Genomic DNA, 21,458 nt, shown 5'->3' on the forward strand with positions numbered 1-21,458 from the left:
GCTATTTTTGCAATTTCCACATTTTAGGAAGCTTTTTGCCTAACACGAGCCTGCTTCTCCAGTACAGAGCAGCAGATCTGAGTGTTGAGAAGTTGACATATTCTCTAATGGGAGAAGGGTGGAAATGGAGGTCACACCAATTACCTCCAAGCACTTGGCTGCCACTGCTATCTGTTCACCTTTCTGGTAAACAGACCCTCGTGGCTGGTCCATATCTGAAGTAATTCCTTTTAAGAGTGCTCCACACCTCAGGTCTCTTCAGATCTTGATATCAACAATGATAGCACTTTTCTTTGGACTAACACTTGAAAGTTCAGGTCTCCCAAGGAGACTCCCATGCAGATACCACAATCACTCTTAGTAGTTTCAGAAAACAGCCCATTCTTCAAGGCAAAGGGGTTTGACAGACAAAACACACACAATTAACTCTAAAGAAATAAAAACACAAAGTAGAGGAGTTTACACTACAATTTCCTTCTGTAATGCAAACTTACAGGATACAGAAGAAATAAATCTCTGCACACTACCATCTACATTAAAACAGGCGCTTAAGAATTCAACAAACTCCACACGTTAAGAAGCAACCTTTTAATAAAGCAAGCAAAACCATACTTTGCTCCTAACAAATATTTTGAAAAAGGCTTACAAAATTAAAACCAAAGCCAGTTATCCGGTGCATCTGCAGCTGAGAAGGAAGCGTCAAGATTCAAAACATCCGCCCTACTTACATTCTCACAGTTCTTACAGAAGTATTACCTTATTACCTTCCAGTTGTACAAGTGATTAAGGGAGCAATGAGGTTACCACTCAAAGAAAACTATTTTCTTAGATGATTACAGACTCTACGGCCAAAGAAGGAACTCAAACACGAAGCAGCATTACCAACACGGCAGCCTACAAAGGGCAGCTGTCTGAGCAGCACAGCTTTCTTCTCTGCCTCCCACAGCCAGGTATCAGCCAACCATGCCCAGGGTGCTGCCAGGACACACTGAGAACAACGCAATCGAAGCCCCTGGGAGGCATGCTGCACTCAGCTGGTGCCAAAGACTGGAAAACGTGAGGATCTTAATGTTCCCACACCAATGGATAAAAGGAGAGTCCCAAAGAACTGGAAAAAAAAAACCAAAACAACAACACAGCAATGACAACAAGTGAGCTCTAGTTTAAAAATCAACTTCATTTCACAGCTTTAAGATATGAACAAAGAAATCAGAGAATCAAACCGCATTTGAGCACTCAACACCTGTGACACTGCGGCACTTTAATTATGGACATCAGTAAATGGAGGGAGAAAGGCTGAGCCTTCTTCAAGCTGATGGGGCAGTAACAAGGATGGGGGACAAAAATACACCAAACAGAGCCTCACACTTGTGCTGTGTGAGCAGTGCTCAGTGTGACTCACCGGGGATGAGGGGCTCAGCCGGATGCCAGCACACTGGGGGCACTCACAGGCCACAGCACTCGCAGCACCTAGGCACAAGCAGCACGTGTTAGAACAGCCTTTCTCCACGCTAGGCCAGTGTGAAGCACGTTGGGGAGGGGGGTGGTGCATTCTGTTGGGGAGATTCAGACACGGATTATTTATAGGTCACTGATTCGAATGTGTAAAAAACAGACAACCCAGCAAGAGCAGCCCATTCTTCAGACAGGATCCACAGATGCCATCTAAACAGTTCCAGAAACAGAGATTAAGTTAAAACAAATGATGCAAACCCCCCTGCACCTTCTCAACATCCCCACACCCAGCCCCCTCCTAACCAGGACCTGCGTTATCCTCACACAAACCCTCTTTCCATGAGGCAGCAGTGACAGGACTCATTTACTTTGAGACTTTTACTTCGGCCCTCCTGGCTTCTATCATAACCTCAAATATTACATTAAAAAGGCTTTTAAAACATAACATTGACAACAGAGCAGGAGCTTTTCATTGCAGCTAGCTTCTTCAGTGCCTGTGTGCGTGTGGCACCTTCACATTAAGTGCATGAGTTAAGATGTAGATTAGTGAGGCAAGGAACCTTTGCCCTTGGCATCGACACTCGGCCGTGACAGGAAACTTCAGGCTTTTTTTTCTATGAAGTGTAGAACCACTCATTGCACATTGGCAGGGAAGTGCACATCTCCAAACTATACACATTTTCTCTTAGATAAGCAAAAGACTCAAGTGTTTATAAATATGAAAAGTTCAGCAGCTGGCTAAAAAGTTAATTCTCCAGTCTCACTTAATGAGCTTTGGGGAAAGTGGTAGGGGGATTTGTTCAGAAAGTAAAGCAGAGTGTCACAGAAAGCAGGACTTGCCAGACTGGGCTCTGCTTAGTCCTGTATTCTGCCTTGAGATGGCTGCTATCAGCAGAACAGAGAGGAATCCTCTAAGGGGGAGCCACACAGAATGAAAAATGTTTTCTCCTTATCTTGCTATCATAAAAATTAGCCAATTTTTTAATTTAAGTCCCATGAATTCTTTCTTTGTTGCGAAAATATCAAGCAAACCATATCAAAATACTTTGGAACATGGATTGTCTTCGGATTTTGTCCAACTCCCTGAGCAAAAACGTGCTTTCAGTAGGATTCTGGAACGCTGCTGCAGTATTTTTCAGTACTTTAACTAGCACTGCTCTATTCCAGTGCTAGTTAAAGTATTTCCCAGCATATACTGGGAAAAAAGGTTAGGACTTAAAGCCTGGGACTGATCTGTTCTGAAGGTAAGCAAGACAGACATGGCAAGGAACTTCTGACATGAGTGCCTGCAGCATCTGCTGCCACTGCATCTGCAGTTTTCCTGAAAGCAGATTTCCCAGCATCTTTGTAAGACTTTGTATGGACTGTTGTGTGGCATCACTTCTGCAGAACGATACACAATCACCCAATCCTCCACCTATGTAATTAATACGAACTAAAAATTCATATTGAATGGAAAAAATAATCAGATCCTCCTGCCTGCTGTTTTGGTAGGAAATATTCTTCAGCGTGCTCAGCTGTATATACCACTGCTCTCCATCTTCTGTACCTCCTTCATTCTGTCACTTACCAACCCAATTTGAACACCGTCTCACGACACAGAGCTGTCTCAAACTGTCACCAAGAGAGCAATTCTCCAAGAGATCAGAAATCTCACTGAAACAAAGAGCAGGGCTCACTGACCCCTAACCCACAGCTCCACCCAAAGCCCCTGCACTCTTTCTGCACACCTAAGAGCTCTCTGCCCCTGCATGTTCTACTGGCATCACCCACAATGACTCACACACTGCATCTTATCCTCTTCCTCTAGTTGAAGGGTATTAAAAACTAGAGCTGCAAGAGAACAAATGAAGCCAGGCTCGCCTCTGACTAGATTAGTAAATGCTAAGCACTTCTCTGCAAGCCCTTCCACCTGTATAAAACACAACCAAGTTCCCTTGGGTGCCTGATCCAGGGCCAGGGAATACAATGGAAAGACTGCCATCAGTTTCAAAGGGAGCTGAACCAGAGTAGGTGCCAGAGCTAAAGCCTTTTGTTGATGGTGTATTAGACTGTATACATTGGAACTAGTAAATGCTTCACTGTGATTTTTGGCCACTTGGAACATTTTTAGCAATTTGCCAAGGTTTACCCTGTGATTTATTATGGAGGAAACAAACTCAAGCACTAACAAATGAAAATATGTAAACTCCAACTTCTAAAGTCAATAGAAAGGTATTCGACTCCTTAATGCTGTTTAGAGGCAAACAGTTCATACAGAGGCGTATGAGGTTCAACTGCAGGAAACAGCAGTACAAGAAGTAACAGAAATGCAATTTAAGTAGTCATAAGTCACTTAGAGAATTACAGTAGAAAAAAAATCCATGCAAACAATTCTTTTCAATTGCCATTCCCAAATCTGTGCTTCAGATTTGCTGGAAATTCAACAGTTCTGCCACTTTGCTGGAAATCTATTTGGGGCCACTTCCTCACTAAGGCTGAGGCACTCCAAGTGTCTACCACCTGGAACTTTATTATCTCTAATTATTAGATTTAATAAGTTAAAGCATTGTATCGTGAAACAATACTCAAAATCATGAAACATACAGGATTTGTCTTTTCACTTAGAAAACTTAAAAGCCCTGGAATTACCTGCAGGTAATTAAATAGAAGGTAAGCTTCCATTTTCAGTACAAAATTCTTCTTTTTACGAAGAATTTCTTCACAGGGAGGGTGCTCAAGCATCACCAAGGGCTGCGCAGGGAGGTGGTATTTAAGAGATGTGTGGACGTGGCACGATGGGACATGGTTTAGTCATGGGGTCAGGCTGATGGTTGGACTCCATGATCACAGAATCACAGAATTGTAGGGGTTGGAAGGGACCTCCAGAGCTCATGGAGTCCAACCCCCTGCCAAAGCAGTTCCCTACAGCAGGTCACACAGGTCGGCATCCAGGCAGGTCTTGAACATCTCCAGAGAAGGAGACTCCACCACCTCCCTGGGCAGCCTGTTCCAGTGCTCCGTCACCTCACTGTAAAGAAGTTCCTTCATGCATTTGTGCAGAACTTCCTATGCTGCAGTTTCCAGCCATTTTCCCTTGTCCTGTCTCCATTCACCACTGAAAAGAGTCCGGCCTCGCCATTCTGCCCCCCACACCTCAGATACTGATAGACCTGGATCAGGTCCCCTCTCAGTCTTCTTTTCTCAAGGCTGAACAGACCCAGTTCACTCAGCCTTTCCTCATAGCAGAGATGCTCCAGGCCCCTCTCCATCTTGGTGGCCCTCCGCTGGACTCTTTCCAAGAGATCCCTGTCTGTTTTGTACTGAGGAGCTCAGAACTGGACGCAGTACTCCAGATGAGGCCTCACGAGGGCAGAGCAGAGGGGGAGGATCACCTCCCTCGACCTGCTGGCCACGCTCTTTGCAATGCACCCCAGGATGCCGTTGGCCTTTTTGGCCACGAGGGCACACTGCTGGCTCATGGCCGACCTGTCGTCCACCAGGACACCCAGGTCCCTCTCCGCAGAGCTCCCTTCCAGGGCATCCTGAAGATCCTGAAGGTCTTTTCCAACCTAAATGGTACCACCAAGCTATGAAAATTCACCTACGTGCTAATGCCACATTCCTCCAAAGCACAAGAGAGATGATTCTATGAGAACGTTTCACGGAATCATGGCATTCATCACGTTACTTCTATTAAATACAGAGATAACTTACAAAGGATCTGAAGCAATCCAGGAATACAACTGCAAGTTTGAGTTTGGTACTGAAATATCATTTTTTTCTTACAGGCTTTCTGGATGGTCCTGAAAACATCAGGAATAGGATCAAGAGTACAATAATCGAATAACATAAGAATATTGGAGTCTGAATGGAATTGAACATTAATTCTGTCAAAGGTGACCGAATTGTTCTGGAAGACAAAATTTCCTTCTCAGCTGTCCATCTCAAGAGATAAATACAGAATTCACTTCTTGTCTGTTTATCTAACAACGTAGGTTCCACTTTTTGCAGTATTCAACTAGAAGAGTGAGTGGCAAGAAGCCCTTTGTCAGTGCCAGCGATCACTGTCAATTGGTGGAAGGAATTACGTGGTGATATGCAAGCTCCTTGATCATCCTTTCTGCTGAGCAGACACTTATCTGCCCTTTCCTAAAGACAGTGAAATAAACACAGTGCCAAATGGCCGAACGCTGATTCTTTCCCCCACACTTGGACACGTCACTTGACATTCAGAATGCCATTATACAAAGCCAACTAACTCGTACAAAGTCTTTTTTTGGTTCAAGAAACCCAACAGAGAGAACTTCACCAAGCAATTCTTTGTTAGCATAACATTTGACCTTGTATCTCTTTGGAAATCATACAACTTTGCTAATGCAGTCCTTACAGAATTAATCAAGCAGATAGTTAGACCCTGGTTACTATGAACCCAGCCAATTATGAACAGCACTGAAATTTGTCACTGGCATGTCCAACTACATTTTCCAGCATAAAGATCAACAGAACTGTGTGGAAATGAGGCCCCATTCTCAGACCTGCATGATTTGGGCATTGTGGACTGGAATAAATAAAGTAAAACCAACATTTTTAGGAGCAATGTATTCTTAGGAATATTATCTCCTAGGTTCCCATTACCTGCTGTATTAAAACAGCAAGAAAGCAGAACCTCTTTCATGCTCTATTTTGACTAACAAACATTGAAAATAACAATTGAGAGTTCGGGGTGTCTCAGCTTCAGCTGGGCTGGAATTATTTTCTTTAGAGTGGTATGATGCTACATTTTGGTTCCAGGAGAAATACAATGTTGGTAACACACCAATGTTTATAGCTACTGCTAAGCAGTGCTGTTCAGAGCTGAGGCCATTACCAGAGAAGAACCCAAGGAGCTGGGAGGGAACAGAATTAGGACAGTTGACTTAAACTGGCCAAAGGGACACTGTGCAGAAGGAGTTCTGAAGGGGGTGGGAATTCATCTCTCTTTTCCACAGCTCATGGGGGCTAACTGGGCATCAGTCGGGGGTGGTGAACAACTACTTGTGCATCACTTGTTATACACATTCATATACATATATACACGAGTTTCACAGTTCAATAAAGGCTTATTAATATATACTAAGGTTGGGCCTGTGCATAAGGGAAGCTGCCTATCCAGTTTGCTCCTCTCTGCTGAAGTGAGATACTGCTGCTTCCAGAGCACAGGAGAAGATCATAAAGTTACCATCAGCAGCAATATTAACGTGTAAGCAAGGAAAACTCAGATAGAACAGGGCAGAAAGAGGGAGAGAGGAGGGACACAGAAGCCATCCATAGGAACAAGCAGCTCGACAGCAAACAGATTTGAAGTAGCAAAGAAGAGAAGTAATCAACCTACCTTTTCATCGGTTCCATTCACAGAATGCTACTAGTGAATGCTCAGCAAGAGATTTTTTTTTTTTTTGTGGAGCCCATCCTACCTTGCATTCATTCCTCAGGAAGCTTTAAAACCTCCTGTACTGAGCCTTATGCAGTAACGAAGCACAGCAAACATCTGCAGTCTCTGATTTTTTAAAAGATAAAGGTGTGGGAAGCATTGTTAAAATGGAAATGACAGAGACCATACTTACAGCTTTAGCAAAAACAACCATCAGCTCAGGGAACTGGTGTGTGAGGAGTGCAAGCATTGCCGAAAAGGAACACAGGCCTGCTGTGAAATGGATGAAAAAGGGGAGCTCCTTCTGCGGGTAAACGGAGACTTCGTGAAATGCTGAAAAGAAAAAGAATATTGGCACTTGATAATCAAGGGCAATTTTCTGACTTATTTGCATAGCCTTACGCTCCACTGCAACTTACACAAGGTGTAAATGCAGTCTAAGACTATTGTGCAGCACAACGTAGTAAATAAAGTACTTTATCCAAACTTCTCAGAAATTTTCCTTCCCAACCTTCTTTTTCACTTGCATGAGACTTACTTCTGAAGCACTTCATCAGGCTTAACTTTTGATACTCTTAATTGTACGGAGGGAAGAGTTACACAACTCACAAGCTGTAATTTTGACTATTAGGTCTATTTCAACCATCCAGGCGTTCTCAACCTAATTCTGTTATCTGGAGAGAGGAGCAGAGCTGCCCTTCCTGTAAGATTAAGCAGCTCGGTGCGCACAAAACAACCACCATGCCATATAAACATGCAAAGTAGGTCCTCAATGGTTTTCAAAGATTTCTGGTTGGCAGACTACAGTAAATTTTTCAGAGCAGCTGACAGAGTAGACCTCAAAGAAAACAGCACCAGGACGAGGTTATAAATTCTCCACATAGCAGTTCCTTGCAATTTCCAATCTATGGTAACAAAATCAAAAGAAGGTGATTAGCAAGGCTGAGGGGCTGGCATATGGAGCTTTCAGCACTCAAGACACTACAACTGGTTACTAGCTGAGGATCTGTTTGGTGAATGTGCAATTACTTCTGGCCCAGAATACCTGCAGCTCTGACTTCTATCCAGTGATTCTGAAAGGTTCTTTAAATGAGGAAAAGCAGTTTCTATAGACATAAGTAATTCTGAAATGGCTGCATGTTTCTTCAAGAGTTGATTTTTAAAATCTAAAATAAAATAAAATAAAAAAAGCTTCAAAACTTAACTCACTCTGCTGAGAAATCAAAGAAATCTATGGAAAACCATTACACTCTCATACAATGCAGAAACGCAGCTGCATTTTAAAACGTGGAGATACATAAGGTAGAAAAAGCCAGAGGCTAACTTAGGAAAGAGTAAAAAAAAAATGGAAAGAATCCTTTTTGCAGGGATTTTTCCTTCATTGGTACACTGGAATCAAATCCAGAATATATAAGGACAATGAAAGACACTTCTGTATGTTCACAGCCATTTGGGGTCTGTTAACAGTCAGAGCTCAATCCAGGAGTTTTGAATCATTAATTTGGTCAACGTAATTTTTTAAAATTTATCTATTTAAAATGAAGTATCAAGGTTTCTTGAGGAAGTACTGCAATAAAAGTGTTAAGATGGTTTTATTTATGGGTAGTTTTATACTTTAAACATAACAGGAATGCGTGAATGATTGTGTTGAAATATCTGCATGTGTTGGTGTTTAATTATGCTGGGAAGTCTACAATTTAGGGTTAGTCACTAACTGAGGAATTCCTTCTGCAATATCCTGCATAAGTGAGAAATGAGTAATTTAAAGCAGTCTGGGGGCAAATTTAAATTACACATTTTAAATATAACTTCAGGTTTTTAAATAGAAACACGTATGTGTAGATTTGCTTTCCACAGCTGTGGTCTCCGTGGGTCTGCTGCTGCTTTTGCAGTAGCTCTTTCCTCTTTCTGTGGGACTTGTGTTCATCCACAATGTAGACACTCACCCTCAGAGGAATTCTATTAAACATACAATTAAGAGCACAATTGTAATCTAAATTGATGTCATTGTCCTAAGAATGATGAGCACAGGCATTAATGGTTTATTTTCAAGTCGCCTTACCAAGAGAATGAAGCTCGTAGGCTCATACTTCCATAATTAAACTCAAAGTAGTGAGCATTTGGGGAAGACTTCTTTGCAAAAAGAAAACAACTCTTCCACAATAGCTATCAAATCCACTGCTCCTTTAAAAATGTAATTTAAAGAATCAAGCTCATGTTTACCCTGTGCACCTGTGAGATATTTTAGGATCATTTGGGGACGGACATCAACAAATAGCTGAAACCCCTTCATGAGAAGCTCTAACTCAAAAACATAGTAAGATAAATACAGAACACCACAAATTGAACGTGTCCTTAGGTTATGTTTTATTATTACTGCTTGCAAACCACTTACTTGGCAACAGTTCTCTGTCTGCTGTTTCCGTGCAACTTGGATAAGGATAGAAAAGGTGACCTTTCTCTAACGGGTATGGGATCATCCTAAATGCTGACAGAAAGAGGAAGTGACATTAGATCTGAACCTAAACCGAGCTTTACCAAGGTTTTCTCTGCAAGAGAGAACAGGTGAATAAAGAAGACTGATTTAACAAAGGCAAAAAGGTTAGTCTACTGAAAGAGAATGAAAAGAGATACTTACTGCCTTCCCATGTGCAGTGCAGCAGATGTAGAGCCCCTTCTATTCTCTTCCAGTGCTGGAGATGGAAAAAAGCATATGCTACTGCCTCACTGTCCCCTCGTTTCAGGATATGCTCTGGAGGTAGGACTAAGCTTTTCATCTCCAGTAGATACTGAAAGTAAAAAGGGAAAGCACACTGGTTAAACAGAATATTCCAAAAATCTTTACTGACGATGAAGAGGATCACTTTTGGGGCAGCAGAGCACCACAGAGACCACCCTCCATGTGCTGATAGAACAGCCCAGTCCTCACACAGTGCAGGTAGCAAGGCAGCACCCACTGGCAGGGGAAGTGAAAAGCACTGAGTCACCCATCAGTGTGTAAGACCCAGTTTGGGGTTCTCACACACAAAGTACCAAGACAGAAAGAAGAAAAGAAAGCATCTTCAGTAAAAGAAACATTAAAAAAAAATAATCAATGCCACAGGAACTACAGGTTTAGGCTAATAAAAAAAAATTGGTATTTTGGCTCATCGTTTCATCCCTGCAAGTTTCAGCACAGAACACTAAATAGGTATTAACTCCCAAGTATAAGGAGTGAGTCAGGAAGCATCGGTATGCTAATCAAACAAAGAATAATCCACCAAACCCAGGAAAACCTTAATTTCATCTGGTTTTGTGGAGCTAGCATCAAGTATCTCCAATATGAACTTTCCCCATACATCAGCAGAATGTGTGATGTGCAGAAGAGTCAAATAACACAAGACTGAATAACTGAAGACTTTCCTCGACACACGGGACAAACAGTTTTGCTTCTTCACTGTATACTAAAAACCCAAAGAGAGGTATTGCTTTGGAATTTTGCTTTCAAAAACAGATGAGTCTTTTTAAAAGAATTAAGTGATAGTTCCAGCTCTATTATTTACTTGAGTTGTTCTCCCCCAGCATATAGCACCTCATTCAATAACAGCCAAAGCTAATCCACATCTTTGATCACTGTAGCTAGCCATTCCTTTGACTGTCTCCCAAAGTGTAAGAATGCAGCTTGCTCACCGATTTATTTCAGCAGATGCCACAAACTATGAGATTATTTACTAATCTAGTTTGAGGACTTAACTTTTCCCATTCAGATTCTTGAAGGAATGTAGTAGGGGTTGTGCCCCGGCCAAATAAAGCACATTTACTGCCTGGCTAGGTTCTTCCCTTAGTGCCTTGGGCCCACACTCTGGAGGGTAATATTCTTGCTAATCCTCTCTAATCCTCTTCAATTTTTTTTATTTTTTATTTTTTTTTAACACAGTAAAGGATCACTCACACAGGGCTGCTGTGGGAAAATGGTCTCAGATATCTGACCTCTGACCTGACTCCTCATGCTCTCTCCCGTGCCCAGTTTTCAAGCTGTAGGAACTGCTTCGATTGCAAACCCAGCAGTTGTGATGGAGCCCTGCTACCAGCATTGCCACAATACCCCACAGCAGCCTTCTCCTAGCACTGTGAAACATCTCCTCGCCTTCCAAACAAACAAAAACATAAAAGTAAAGCTCAGAGCAGAGAGAAACAGACACTTCTCCTTACACAAAATGATGTTACGTGTAAAGAAAACCACTTTCATTGGATCCCAGAAGAGATTTCTGTGTTAGACATCTATTTATTGTTAGTCTATGGGACAGAACAAACTGCAAATTCAAAACACAGATTTTCTTCCCCATTAGACCACTGCAACCACTGAAATGCTGCCATGCAGTCCAATAAAGCACTGCTTGAAGGCAACACTTTAATTTTAAAAAGTCACAACAAAAACATGGATAAGCACACAATTGGGAGAGATTATCAGATTACTGAAACCTGGCCTCCGTTTCCATGCATGTCTGCAGAACTACTGTCTGCAAACAGACTTTTGACATGCTGTCTCACCAAGGTATATGGGACTCCTGAAACAACTGAAGGACAAACAAAATTAAACAAACTTGTAGATAACGATAATGCGTTATAATCTTCTTCCCCTAGAGGCAGAGGCAAAAGAAAAGTCTGTCTGAGACTGTCTGAAATGAACTTGCTACGCTCTTGATCAGTCATGCAAACAAGCAGCAATTTCTCCCAGCAATTAGCTTCCCCAGTGCACATTCTATTAGATTGGACAGGCAGACAGAATAGAGGGGTTGGATAATTTGAGCCTTCATAGCAATAGTCACTCGGACTCCATGATCATTTGCAGAGGATTAGGTCCAGACCTAAGCAAACCCTTTGCATTCAAGGTTTCAAACTGAATGCATCACCAATACCAGGACAGTAAAATGCAGTACAGAATTTTATTTCCACACAGTGCTCGGTGGAATCCTTACCTTGGACACTTAAGCAATGAGATATGAAGTTACATCATATGGCAGTAATGATTCTTCCTCTCATTTAAAAAAGAAGAAAATCAATGCTGGCACATCTGCCACCAACCAGAGCTCCAGAGCCTGGCTTCTAAGCATAACATGAAGAAGCATTATGAAATTCTGTGAGTAGCTATGGTTTGGAAACTTCATTTGGCTACAGGGATTTTAAGTGTTTAATTTTACATTTGCTAATATCTATCCTCATCCGAGAAGGGCCTGTAGAAATGCATTAGTGGAGTTTCCAACAAGTTAGATAATTTTGAGTGTTTTTTTGTTTTGTTTTAAATCAAAACCATTCAAACATAACCTATTACAAAAAAAACCCCAAACCTTTACAGTATAAATACTCGACTGTTTAATAAGTCAAGGGCCACAGTTAACATCAACTTCAAGAAAATCTGGGGCTCAAACAATCTGATAATACAAAATGACTACTTTAAGGAAGTAATAAAGCAATCCAATAGAAAATAAAACCCTCTTACCTTTGGAACATGAGGGTTAAATTCCACAGCTCTGTGAATTGCTTCCACAGCATTTATTTCTGCTGTACTAAGCCCTCTTTTGAAGGCAGTTTCTGGGGAGAACCTGAAGGGGAAAATTCATGCTGAACAGAACTAATAAATAATAAACACTAACCAGGTGTTTATTGGCTTTTAAGCTTGAAGTTCATTAAAATTGACTGATTTGTTTCACGGAGGCAAACGTTCCTGCTAGTTTAAGTATCTTGACTGTCATCCAAGCCCACAGGGCAAAGATATGTTAAACTTTTTGAAAACTTCATGTCGACCTCCCAGGGTGACTGAGCACCCGTATCTTTCATGAGATTGATAGGACACCAGCTAGGGGGAGGTAGAGTTGGAATCAGCCACGGAAACAGACCAGAATCCAAGCACAATGCCAATAAACCACCACCATCACCCAACCCACAAAGCAAAGAGCTGCTGAACGCCACGGGCAAGATTGAAACAAGATTATACAGAGGTGCATGTGTGCCTGGGCTTTCCAGAAACATCTTCACCTGTGTTAACGCTGTGGATTCTTAAAAGAAACTTTAAATTATGTCTCGCTATAACTACATTTAATTATACATAACTAAACATACACATAAATATGCATAACTTGCTCGTCGACATATATTACACATTGGGTCTTGACCTTTTAAATTCATACTTTTAAGCTTAACTAGAGATTAGCAATCAACCATTGCTTTCACAGATGTGCTTGCTTACCTTTCTGAAACAGCTCTGGCTTTTAACAGGGCTGCTGTGTAACAAATTGCTGCTGATTTTGGAAGACTGATATCTGTGATAAAATAATCAAGCCGTAAGATTTTAAGGCAAGACAAAACCTTTTCAATCAACTTCCTTTGAGCTTAAAGATTTTTGGTACTGGTACACCATACAATAAACGTAACATCCAGAACATTCCACCTCCATTTAGAAATGTTGATTCCCTTTGCAGTCCTCTTTCTGATCACTCATCAGCATCAGATTAAAAACTTGGAGCTGCAGTTAGGCAGTAAAGTGACTAAAACATAACAGAACACTGAAACTGAACTCAAAGAGAAGTGCAGATATAAATGCACACTTAGGAACAGTGTGCTTTTCCTGTATTAACTCAGGAAGATTTAAAACAAGCTTCTGATCTTTGCCTAATTTTAACACAGTTTTGTAATGTAATGTGTAACATTAACACAGTTTTACAAAAAATGGACAGAATCTAAAAGCTTGACCAAAAAATTGCATTACAGACAGGTAGACAAATTTTATAGAAAATGCAACTTCCATTCTTTTCCAGTTACCCAGGAAAAAAAAAAATCTATTAGTTATAGGTTTTGTAGAACATGCAAGGCTATGTTTGAGCTGACAATTATAGATTGGAAGGATAGCACTCCACAGTACAAGTTTACTTTAGAAGCAGACAAAGTCTGGGGTCTAATTCCCAAATACCATGTTGTGTATAGTCAGATGGCTCTTGCTTTTTTTTTGTAAATCCCATCCTAGGCTTGTCCATCACTTACTAGAAGTCTGGCTGTCGTACCAAGCAAAACACAGGGAGGCTACAGAGAGTTTGAAGCTCATGCTCATTTTTCCAGATGCTTAGGAAAAAATCAGAAACCTTTTCTTAAGGAAGTGTCACAAACTCTGATGTTAACAATGAAGCACCAGGAAAAAAAGCAAATGATTGTGTGAAATTAATAAGAATCCACACAGAAGAACATAGATAATGAAATAAAAGGAGCTTGCATTTGGGGTGGCCACATACAACAGGCACGGGATTTTGGCAAGAACATGATATTTTTAATTCCCAGAAGCTATGAAGGAAGTTTACATTTTATTAGCTTTTATCTAGACTTGTACAACACCTGAAATGTATTAGTTCAGATGGAAAGTGAAAGCAAACTGCTGCCAATTAATGGACAAAAGCTTGCACACCACTAATCTCTGGCAAGAAGTATATTTGTATGTCACTAATAATCCCTGACAAGCAACCTCAGCATTACAGAGTTATGAAGCCAAGCCTGCAGCACAGCAGAAGGGCAGACTAACTTGTTCAGCCATTTACATCAATTACATAGGAGGGCATGCACTAACTGAGAAAGGCTGATGAAATTAGGCATAACCAAGGATGCAGAAAAGATTAAAAAATTAAAATAATCCTTGAGCTGGAGCAAAGTGAGCTCCAAGACCACTTTATGAATTAGAGTTAACTTAGGACGTGTGTACTGGCTTACAGCTTGACTAAATTAGAGCTCACCATTGAAAAAAAAATATACAGCCCACAGTATGGAAGAACCTATTCACTGGTGATTATAAGAATCTATTCAAAGAGATGAGATACTGGGCAGATACCTGCTTTCAGACAGGCACACCTTGTCCAGATCACCTGTATGCTTATACAAACCCACCAATATTTCCCAACAGGTGTCACTTACCATCATACTTTGCTAAAACTGCCTGGACATCTGCATAAGCCTGTAACTCCAGTAATGCCTCCAGGAGGTTTTCATGAATATTCAGCATGCTGAGAAGTGGAAACTCTTTCATTAACTGAAAAATCAGTAAAGAGAAATAAATTAAGCACATACAGAAATTCACTTGAATCCCTGAATATTTAATAAAAGGCAGCATGATAATTTAAGCTTTTTTAATGTTCTTTTCTTTCCCAGTGGCAGAAACTGACAAAAAACACAGAAAGAACTGCAGCATTCCTACCTTAAAGTCATCACTTTTTTCCCCTCAATACACCCACTAGAAAATAAGCACACTGAGGCTCAGTCATGCCCTCAGCCCAGATCTGCACATCTCCCATAGTGAACTGATTTGGTTAGTAGTATTTCCCCATACAAAAACAGCCTGTTATACATGTTGGGCAAGGGAGAGAAAAGTTGATGCTGAGAAAAGGATGAGGTATAAAGGCCAGCTATTTCAACGGAGTAGTTGATAAGCCAGGCACAAAGCAAACTGGTCAAGAGACTCAATTTTTTTCTGATTACTTACATCTCTCATCATTTTTACCGATTCTCGAATTCTTCCAAGTTTTCTTGCACACATTGCCAGCCTTCTTTTCACATAGACCAGCACATTAGTGTCTCTTCCTGATTAAAAGAAACAAAAACAACAGACTAATCTGTTCCAATTCTTTCTCTCTCTTCAAAACACACCAGAAATCCTACAGCCTTTATCCTAGCCACGCATAATAGCATAAAATTGTTACTATTGCTATCCCAGCAAAAGCCCATCTAGCCCAATGCCAGCAACTTTTAAACAGGTTAAATTACAAAAAACCCTCTTTTCACAACCTGTGGTGAATACACAGCAAGCTGCCACTTCCTAGATTCATTCAGGTACTACAACAGGTCATACAGCAGACGATGCATAAGTAAGAAGTGCCTCAATACACTGTAAATCAAACTAGAATCACTAATTCTAACTTTGGTTTTACACTTCTGCTCACATAAAAATGTTTCTTTGATTGAAAAGTGCTTACGTAGCTGTGCTTCATGCTGGGGACTTTGGGAATGGCAGTTCTGAGACTTCCTGTAAATCATCTCTCCTGCTTTCAAAGCCTGCTTGAAATACCTCTCAGCATCTACAATGGTTGTTGCTTCTTCCTCTGCGAGAAGAACGTATGCAGTGGCACAACTGTGACAAGGCAAAAAGCCACACGTCACTGTGAGGGACACAGAAGCCTATTTTTGAATAAGTACAGAAGAACCAGAAACAAGGAGTTTTCACTTACGTGAACCTACAATAACATTGACTGAGTAATGCTCAAATAGATTCAGGACAACAAAACTTTGCAGTTTTAGAGAAAAACACAAACTTTGAGAAAATTTGCTGATTATTCCTGGAAGGAGAAACTAACAGCGCACTCAGCTTTACTCCATTTAATCTTTCAGACTAGAAACAAAGCAAAGGAGTCCACAGTCTAAACTTACTCATTGTTCAACTCTAAGGCTTGATACGCTGCTTTAATCCGGGCTTGAGGGTTTCTCTCTCGCCATGCTTTCTGCATAACTGTTGTAAAAACATGTAAAGGCTGGTGAGATACAGAGAAGCTGGCAAACACCTGCTAGCAAAGCAGAAAAAGTGAGGCAACAGAGGCTGCCCATGCCTCAGTTCTGTGTTAACATCCACTTGCGTTTGCAAATGCCTCTTTGCTGTGTAACTGTTCCAGGGAAATGAATGTTTTCATGTCAGCAAGAGTTTCTATCGAAAGCAGCAGAATCTTGCAACTTCTCAGTGTGTCACAGATTTGATTTAAGATAGCAATGCCATCAGGAAGATTATTCACTGACCATTTAAAAACTCCTACACTGAGAAGCAAAGACAGCTTACATAACCAGACAGATGTACAATTTCTAAATTACTACAGCTTTTGGAAACATTTCCCAAGACTTCTTGAAAGCTTGGCAGGAGTAATTGTTAAACACAGGCTCTTGCACAGACCTGCACAGAATTTTAATTTATGCTTTCAAACAGAACCTCCAAGAAAACAGTGATAGAGTTAAGATCTATTGCACATATCTACGAAATGCTTCAGTGTTTAGATGAGATCATAAAGGGTTAAACAACGTCCTTTTAAATTTGCAAAGTATCTTCCAGTGGCAAAGCCACACGACAAAGCCAATTCAGTATATACTACAGTTACCACCTTATTAGAAAGTGTTGTAAGGAACAAAAACAGTGAGTTCTTCCCACTCAGAAGGGTAATCTGAATCTCAATTTGAATTCAAAATTACAGTCAGATGAAGAGCAAACAAATGGAATGCAGCATCTCCAAGCCTTTCCCTTAGTTGGAAATAGAAGTGAAATTCTGATGGAATGTCTCCATCAGGGAAAAACGGGAATCCCAGAATCCCAAACTGGAAGTCAGCTTCTAGCAGAAGACAGACAGCATACTTAGAGCTGCCATTATCTGTGCTGAAGTAACAGCTTTCACACTAAATAACAGCTCTGAAATCACTCCAAAACTTTACGTTCATGGAATCACATATCTGGCCTATCTCAAAGCACGATAAGAGAACTGAAGAATCCATACATGTTTCTTTTGGAACAAAACTTTCTGCTGTCCAGCAAGAATAACGTGGAAAAATGTTTGAGTTTTCTTTTGGAAACAAAATATTAGTCTTGGCTTAGCAAGAGAGACAGTACACTGCACTTGTGAAACAGAAATACGTAATTCATATCAAAAATGTCACAACGAGCTGACAAGCAACGCTTCCGGAACGTGAGAAATTGGTAACAGCTAGGAGCCAGTCTGACAATAGCCAGGTAGAGAACAGTTTCTTCACTCAGCATTTGGAACACGACAGCAAAATAACGGAGATGGCACTGTCTGCTCGTAAAGTTTACATGAGATCACTTCACTAGTTGTTGAGGAAATAGTCCATGTTTTCAATATTGCGTTGTTCACTATTTGTTAAGTGAGATATTATAATATGCCAAGATCCTGAGAGCCTTTATTAAAGCACGAGGTGAAAAAAAATCTTCCCAAATCCACACGTTAAACCTCCAAAGTAGGACGGAAAGGTTAATTCACAAAATATTTGGCAGGATAGCTCGTGCCACCTGGAAGTACATGAAATATCTCCAGTTCACACACCCCAGCTGTTGTGTATCTTATGCATATGGTACAGGTACCTGTATCTGAAGGCCGAAGGGCATCTGTATCACATGTGAAAAAGTTCTGATGATCTTGAGCGGATAAATTCATGTCATAGTAGGTAAGAGGCTCTTTCCCAGTCACCCACATGTATCTTAAATGGGAGAAATGTCAGTAAAATGGTAATGCTGATGCCAAAGAAGGTATCTGATGCGTTTTACAAGTAGTGCAGAAAATTTGTTAGTAATAAAAGTCAGGTGCTACTAATCAGGAGTTTTCTAGCATTACTGTCCCATAATCTTAACAGGATGCACAAGGAAAAAAAAATCTTTTTGATCCTGCAGTCCTAATCAACTTTCTTCTCAAGAAACAAAATCACAGAGACTTACAGCTGCATCTTCTCAGAAGAGAGACTTAAGATTCAGAATCACTGTCTCAATCTCTGAATAAAACAGTAACAGCTGTAAGACCAGGACTTTCATTTTCAAGAAGAGGGAAAATAATTCCGGGAATATTTTTCTCCTACTTTACTCTCAAAAAAAAAAAGGATTATTTACAATAATATTTGCATTCTTAACATTGAAACTGTCAAAGCTTGGATAGGTGCCTTTTAAACACAGGACTGGCATCAATCACCCCTGCAGGGTTCGGCCATTTCCCAGTACAACCAGCAAAAGCTCTGCAGTGAAGTCATGCATAGGCTCCCAATCAATTTTAAAAACATGCAATGGAAAGTGAGATGGTCAATACCTGCTGTATTCTGCCCCTCTGAAAAGATTAAGAGGATTTCGCCACATCTTGCATTCTGAAAAAAAAAAACCACTTTTTGAATTAAGAGCACAAACAATCCTAGTTTGAGTTTAAAACGCAGTTATGAAAACGCAATTTTAATTTTAGAAGCCCGTTTAATTTTCAACTTGATTCAGCTTGATCACAATCATACAATCTTTCCCATCTCCATAAACTTCTGCTGTCACATACGTGTTTTGGCTGCTCATTAGTATTAAATATTAAAAAGTGCCACTTATATCCAAGCAACTTGCACCTTGCACGTATTTAGAATAGCAAATATCTAAAGTTACTGAAACAGTTTTAGCTGAATGTGTCACCTATTTACTAAGGGAATAAATAATTAATGTTTTAGATCAATTACCTCATTGTATCCTTATTAACAACACACACCGTAAGATATAGGCCTTTCATGGAATGATAGATCATAGAATGGCCTGGGTTGTAAAGAACCACAGCGCTCATCCAGTTCCAACCCCCTGCTGTATGCAGGGTCACCAACCAGCAGCCCAGGCTGCCCAGAGCCACATCCAGCCTGGCCTCGAATGCCTGCAGGGATGGGGCATCCACAGCCTCCTTGGGCAACCTGTGCCAGTGCCTCACCACCCTCTGGGTGAAAAACTTCCTCCTAATATCCAACCTAAACTTCCCCCGTCTCAGTTTTCTCCAATTATTACAAGCAATAGCGCAGAGTAAATTCCCTTTAAAAGTCAACTCATTTGAAAGCATCACCTTCAAGAGGAATGAAAACTGTTGGGATGTGTTAGCAATCACCTGGCACGTTCTGTCTGTTGGCCTCATTCTCCCCAGCTGAGAACGCTGCTGGTGCTGGAGGGTTGTTTTCCACGCCGCCGATGAGCGGCCTCAGGTGACTCACAGATACCTGCTCAATGAAGGACGTGCCATATTTTCGGAAATGCCACCACTCAAATACCTGTTATGGGAGAAAAGAAAAAAGCACCCCGCATTTCCTTAGGCAACACCCTTCCGACATAAACACCAGGGATGAAGAGAAAACTGCACAGAGCGAGGACATCCCCTTGCAAATGTTTACAGACAGAATATATTTACCTACAAATTAATGGTAATTACCTACTTCAGGATTGTCTTGTCACACAGGATTAACAACACAACATGGGAAAGTTTGAAAAAAGGAAAGTTTTACTCTCATTATGTTCCTCTCTCCCCAGGTCTTATTGTTACACTATGGACAATGAGGTATTTATACCTTAATACATGCACAAACCACCAAGCTACTACTGTTGGAAACTAAACTCCCAACCTTCCAAGAGATAAACATCTCAGAAGTTTATTTCCACAGATGTCCGCAGTCTCTGCATGTATATTTTGAAATGTTTATATGTTTATGCATATAATTTATGCACACACCTGCTCAAAACAAGCCTGAGTCCCTTAAAACAGATACAATCTACTTTCCCTAGGCTCAAGTGACACACAAGACACGTAATTAAAAAGTATGTAGAATAGGTATGGAAGGATACTAAGTAACAAGCTCCTTGCTAGTGCAAAGGCACCCTCTAGAGTCTGAGCACAGAAGTCTATGGCATTCACCTTCAATGAAACTACCTCAGAGGTGCTGAAAATGGAGGGAAAGAAAAGGAAAAAAGAAGAGCTGCCTACTTACAAATATCAGTCCGGATATAAAGGATGAGGTCACTGTGAGGGCAAAGTAGAATTTTGGAGTCAAAGTGCTTAAGAACACAGTCACTGTTGGGAGACAGAAAAACCAAGACTTAACGAGCAGAACTGAAACACGCAGAGAGGTTTTTATTGAACAACACAGCATGAAAAATTACACACAAGTGTGGTGTAAGATCACCCTTGGGACCTCGTGGCTAAAACTGCTTTATTAGAGCTCTTTTGGTCCGAATGTATCTCTGTGACAGCTCGCTGCTTACGCGAACGTCCCAAAATACAAACGTCACTGAACAACAGCCTCGTGGCACCGGTCCTTTCAGGGCATTATTTCATCTTAACTTATACCCGAAACGCGCCGCGTTATGCACGGTGCTGCCCTCATCGCCCTCACGGCACAGGTGAGGAAACGCGGTTCTCTCTCCCTTACACAGACCGAGGGTTGACCACAGCCCGGGCTCAGTGCAGTGCCTGGGGGGTACAAAGCCCGGTTAGGAGAGCACAAAACCCGGCCCGGAAGCCCCGCCGGGCTCCACCGCCCCACTCCCCGCCCGCCTCACCGGCCGCCAGGCCGTCCCGGAGCCGTAGCGGCACCCGCAGCGCAGCGTAGAAAAGCCCGAGCCCGGCGGCCACAGCCAGCAGCCCGCGGGCCCACGGTGCCGCCACCCGCCGCCTCAGCTGCTCCCAGCGCCGCAGCGCCGCCGCCGCCCCGAGGCACGGCGGTTCCCTGCCGGTCCCGCAGCCGTCCGCCATGGCCAGCGCGGAGGATGCCGGGAAGGGGCGGGGTGGACGGGCGGAGCCGGGCGGGGTCTCCCCGCGGTGCTCGGTGCTCAGAAGCGGCCTCGGTCCGGCTAAGTTTCCCCCTCTTCCCCAGGCTCATCAACCAGACCGCAGCCCCGAGCTTCCGCTCCGCCTCCAGCCTCGCGAGCCAGCGGGCTCGGCACTCTCGACCGCACCCATCTCTAAGATGGCGGCCGCTTGGCGTCTGCCCACAGCCAAGATGGCGCGGAACGTGCTTCCGGTCCAGCCCCGGCTACGGCGCCCGGTGCAGGACTCCCGGC

General features: G+C 41.9%; 1 protein-coding gene across 1 annotated transcript; it reads right to left on the bottom strand.

Moving 5' to 3' along the window:
• Positions 1-569: 569 nt before the first annotated feature.
• On the bottom strand, positions 570-21,357 carry LOC122166616 (suppressor of tumorigenicity 7 protein-like). Its single transcript, XM_042830500.1, is given in 16 exon segments — positions 570-1,108; positions 1,403-1,470; positions 7,041-7,180; positions 9,243-9,335; positions 9,486-9,636; positions 12,327-12,429; positions 13,074-13,146; positions 14,780-14,894; positions 15,345-15,442; positions 15,835-15,989; positions 16,286-16,364; positions 17,991-18,106; positions 18,703-18,757; positions 19,516-19,675; positions 20,387-20,469; positions 20,958-21,357. Coding segments are annotated over 15 exon segments (1,875 nt in total). The 3' UTR covers positions 570-1,108; positions 1,403-1,416.
• Between the last annotated feature and the right edge of the window lie 101 nt (positions 21,358-21,458).

This window comes from Centrocercus urophasianus, unplaced genomic scaffold, assembly GCF_019232065.1.
Source record: "Centrocercus urophasianus isolate 14NV4802_14NV808 unplaced genomic scaffold, USGS_Curo_1.0 seq_332, whole genome shotgun sequence".
Classification (NCBI taxonomy): Eukaryota; Metazoa; Chordata; class Aves; order Galliformes; family Phasianidae; genus Centrocercus; species Centrocercus urophasianus.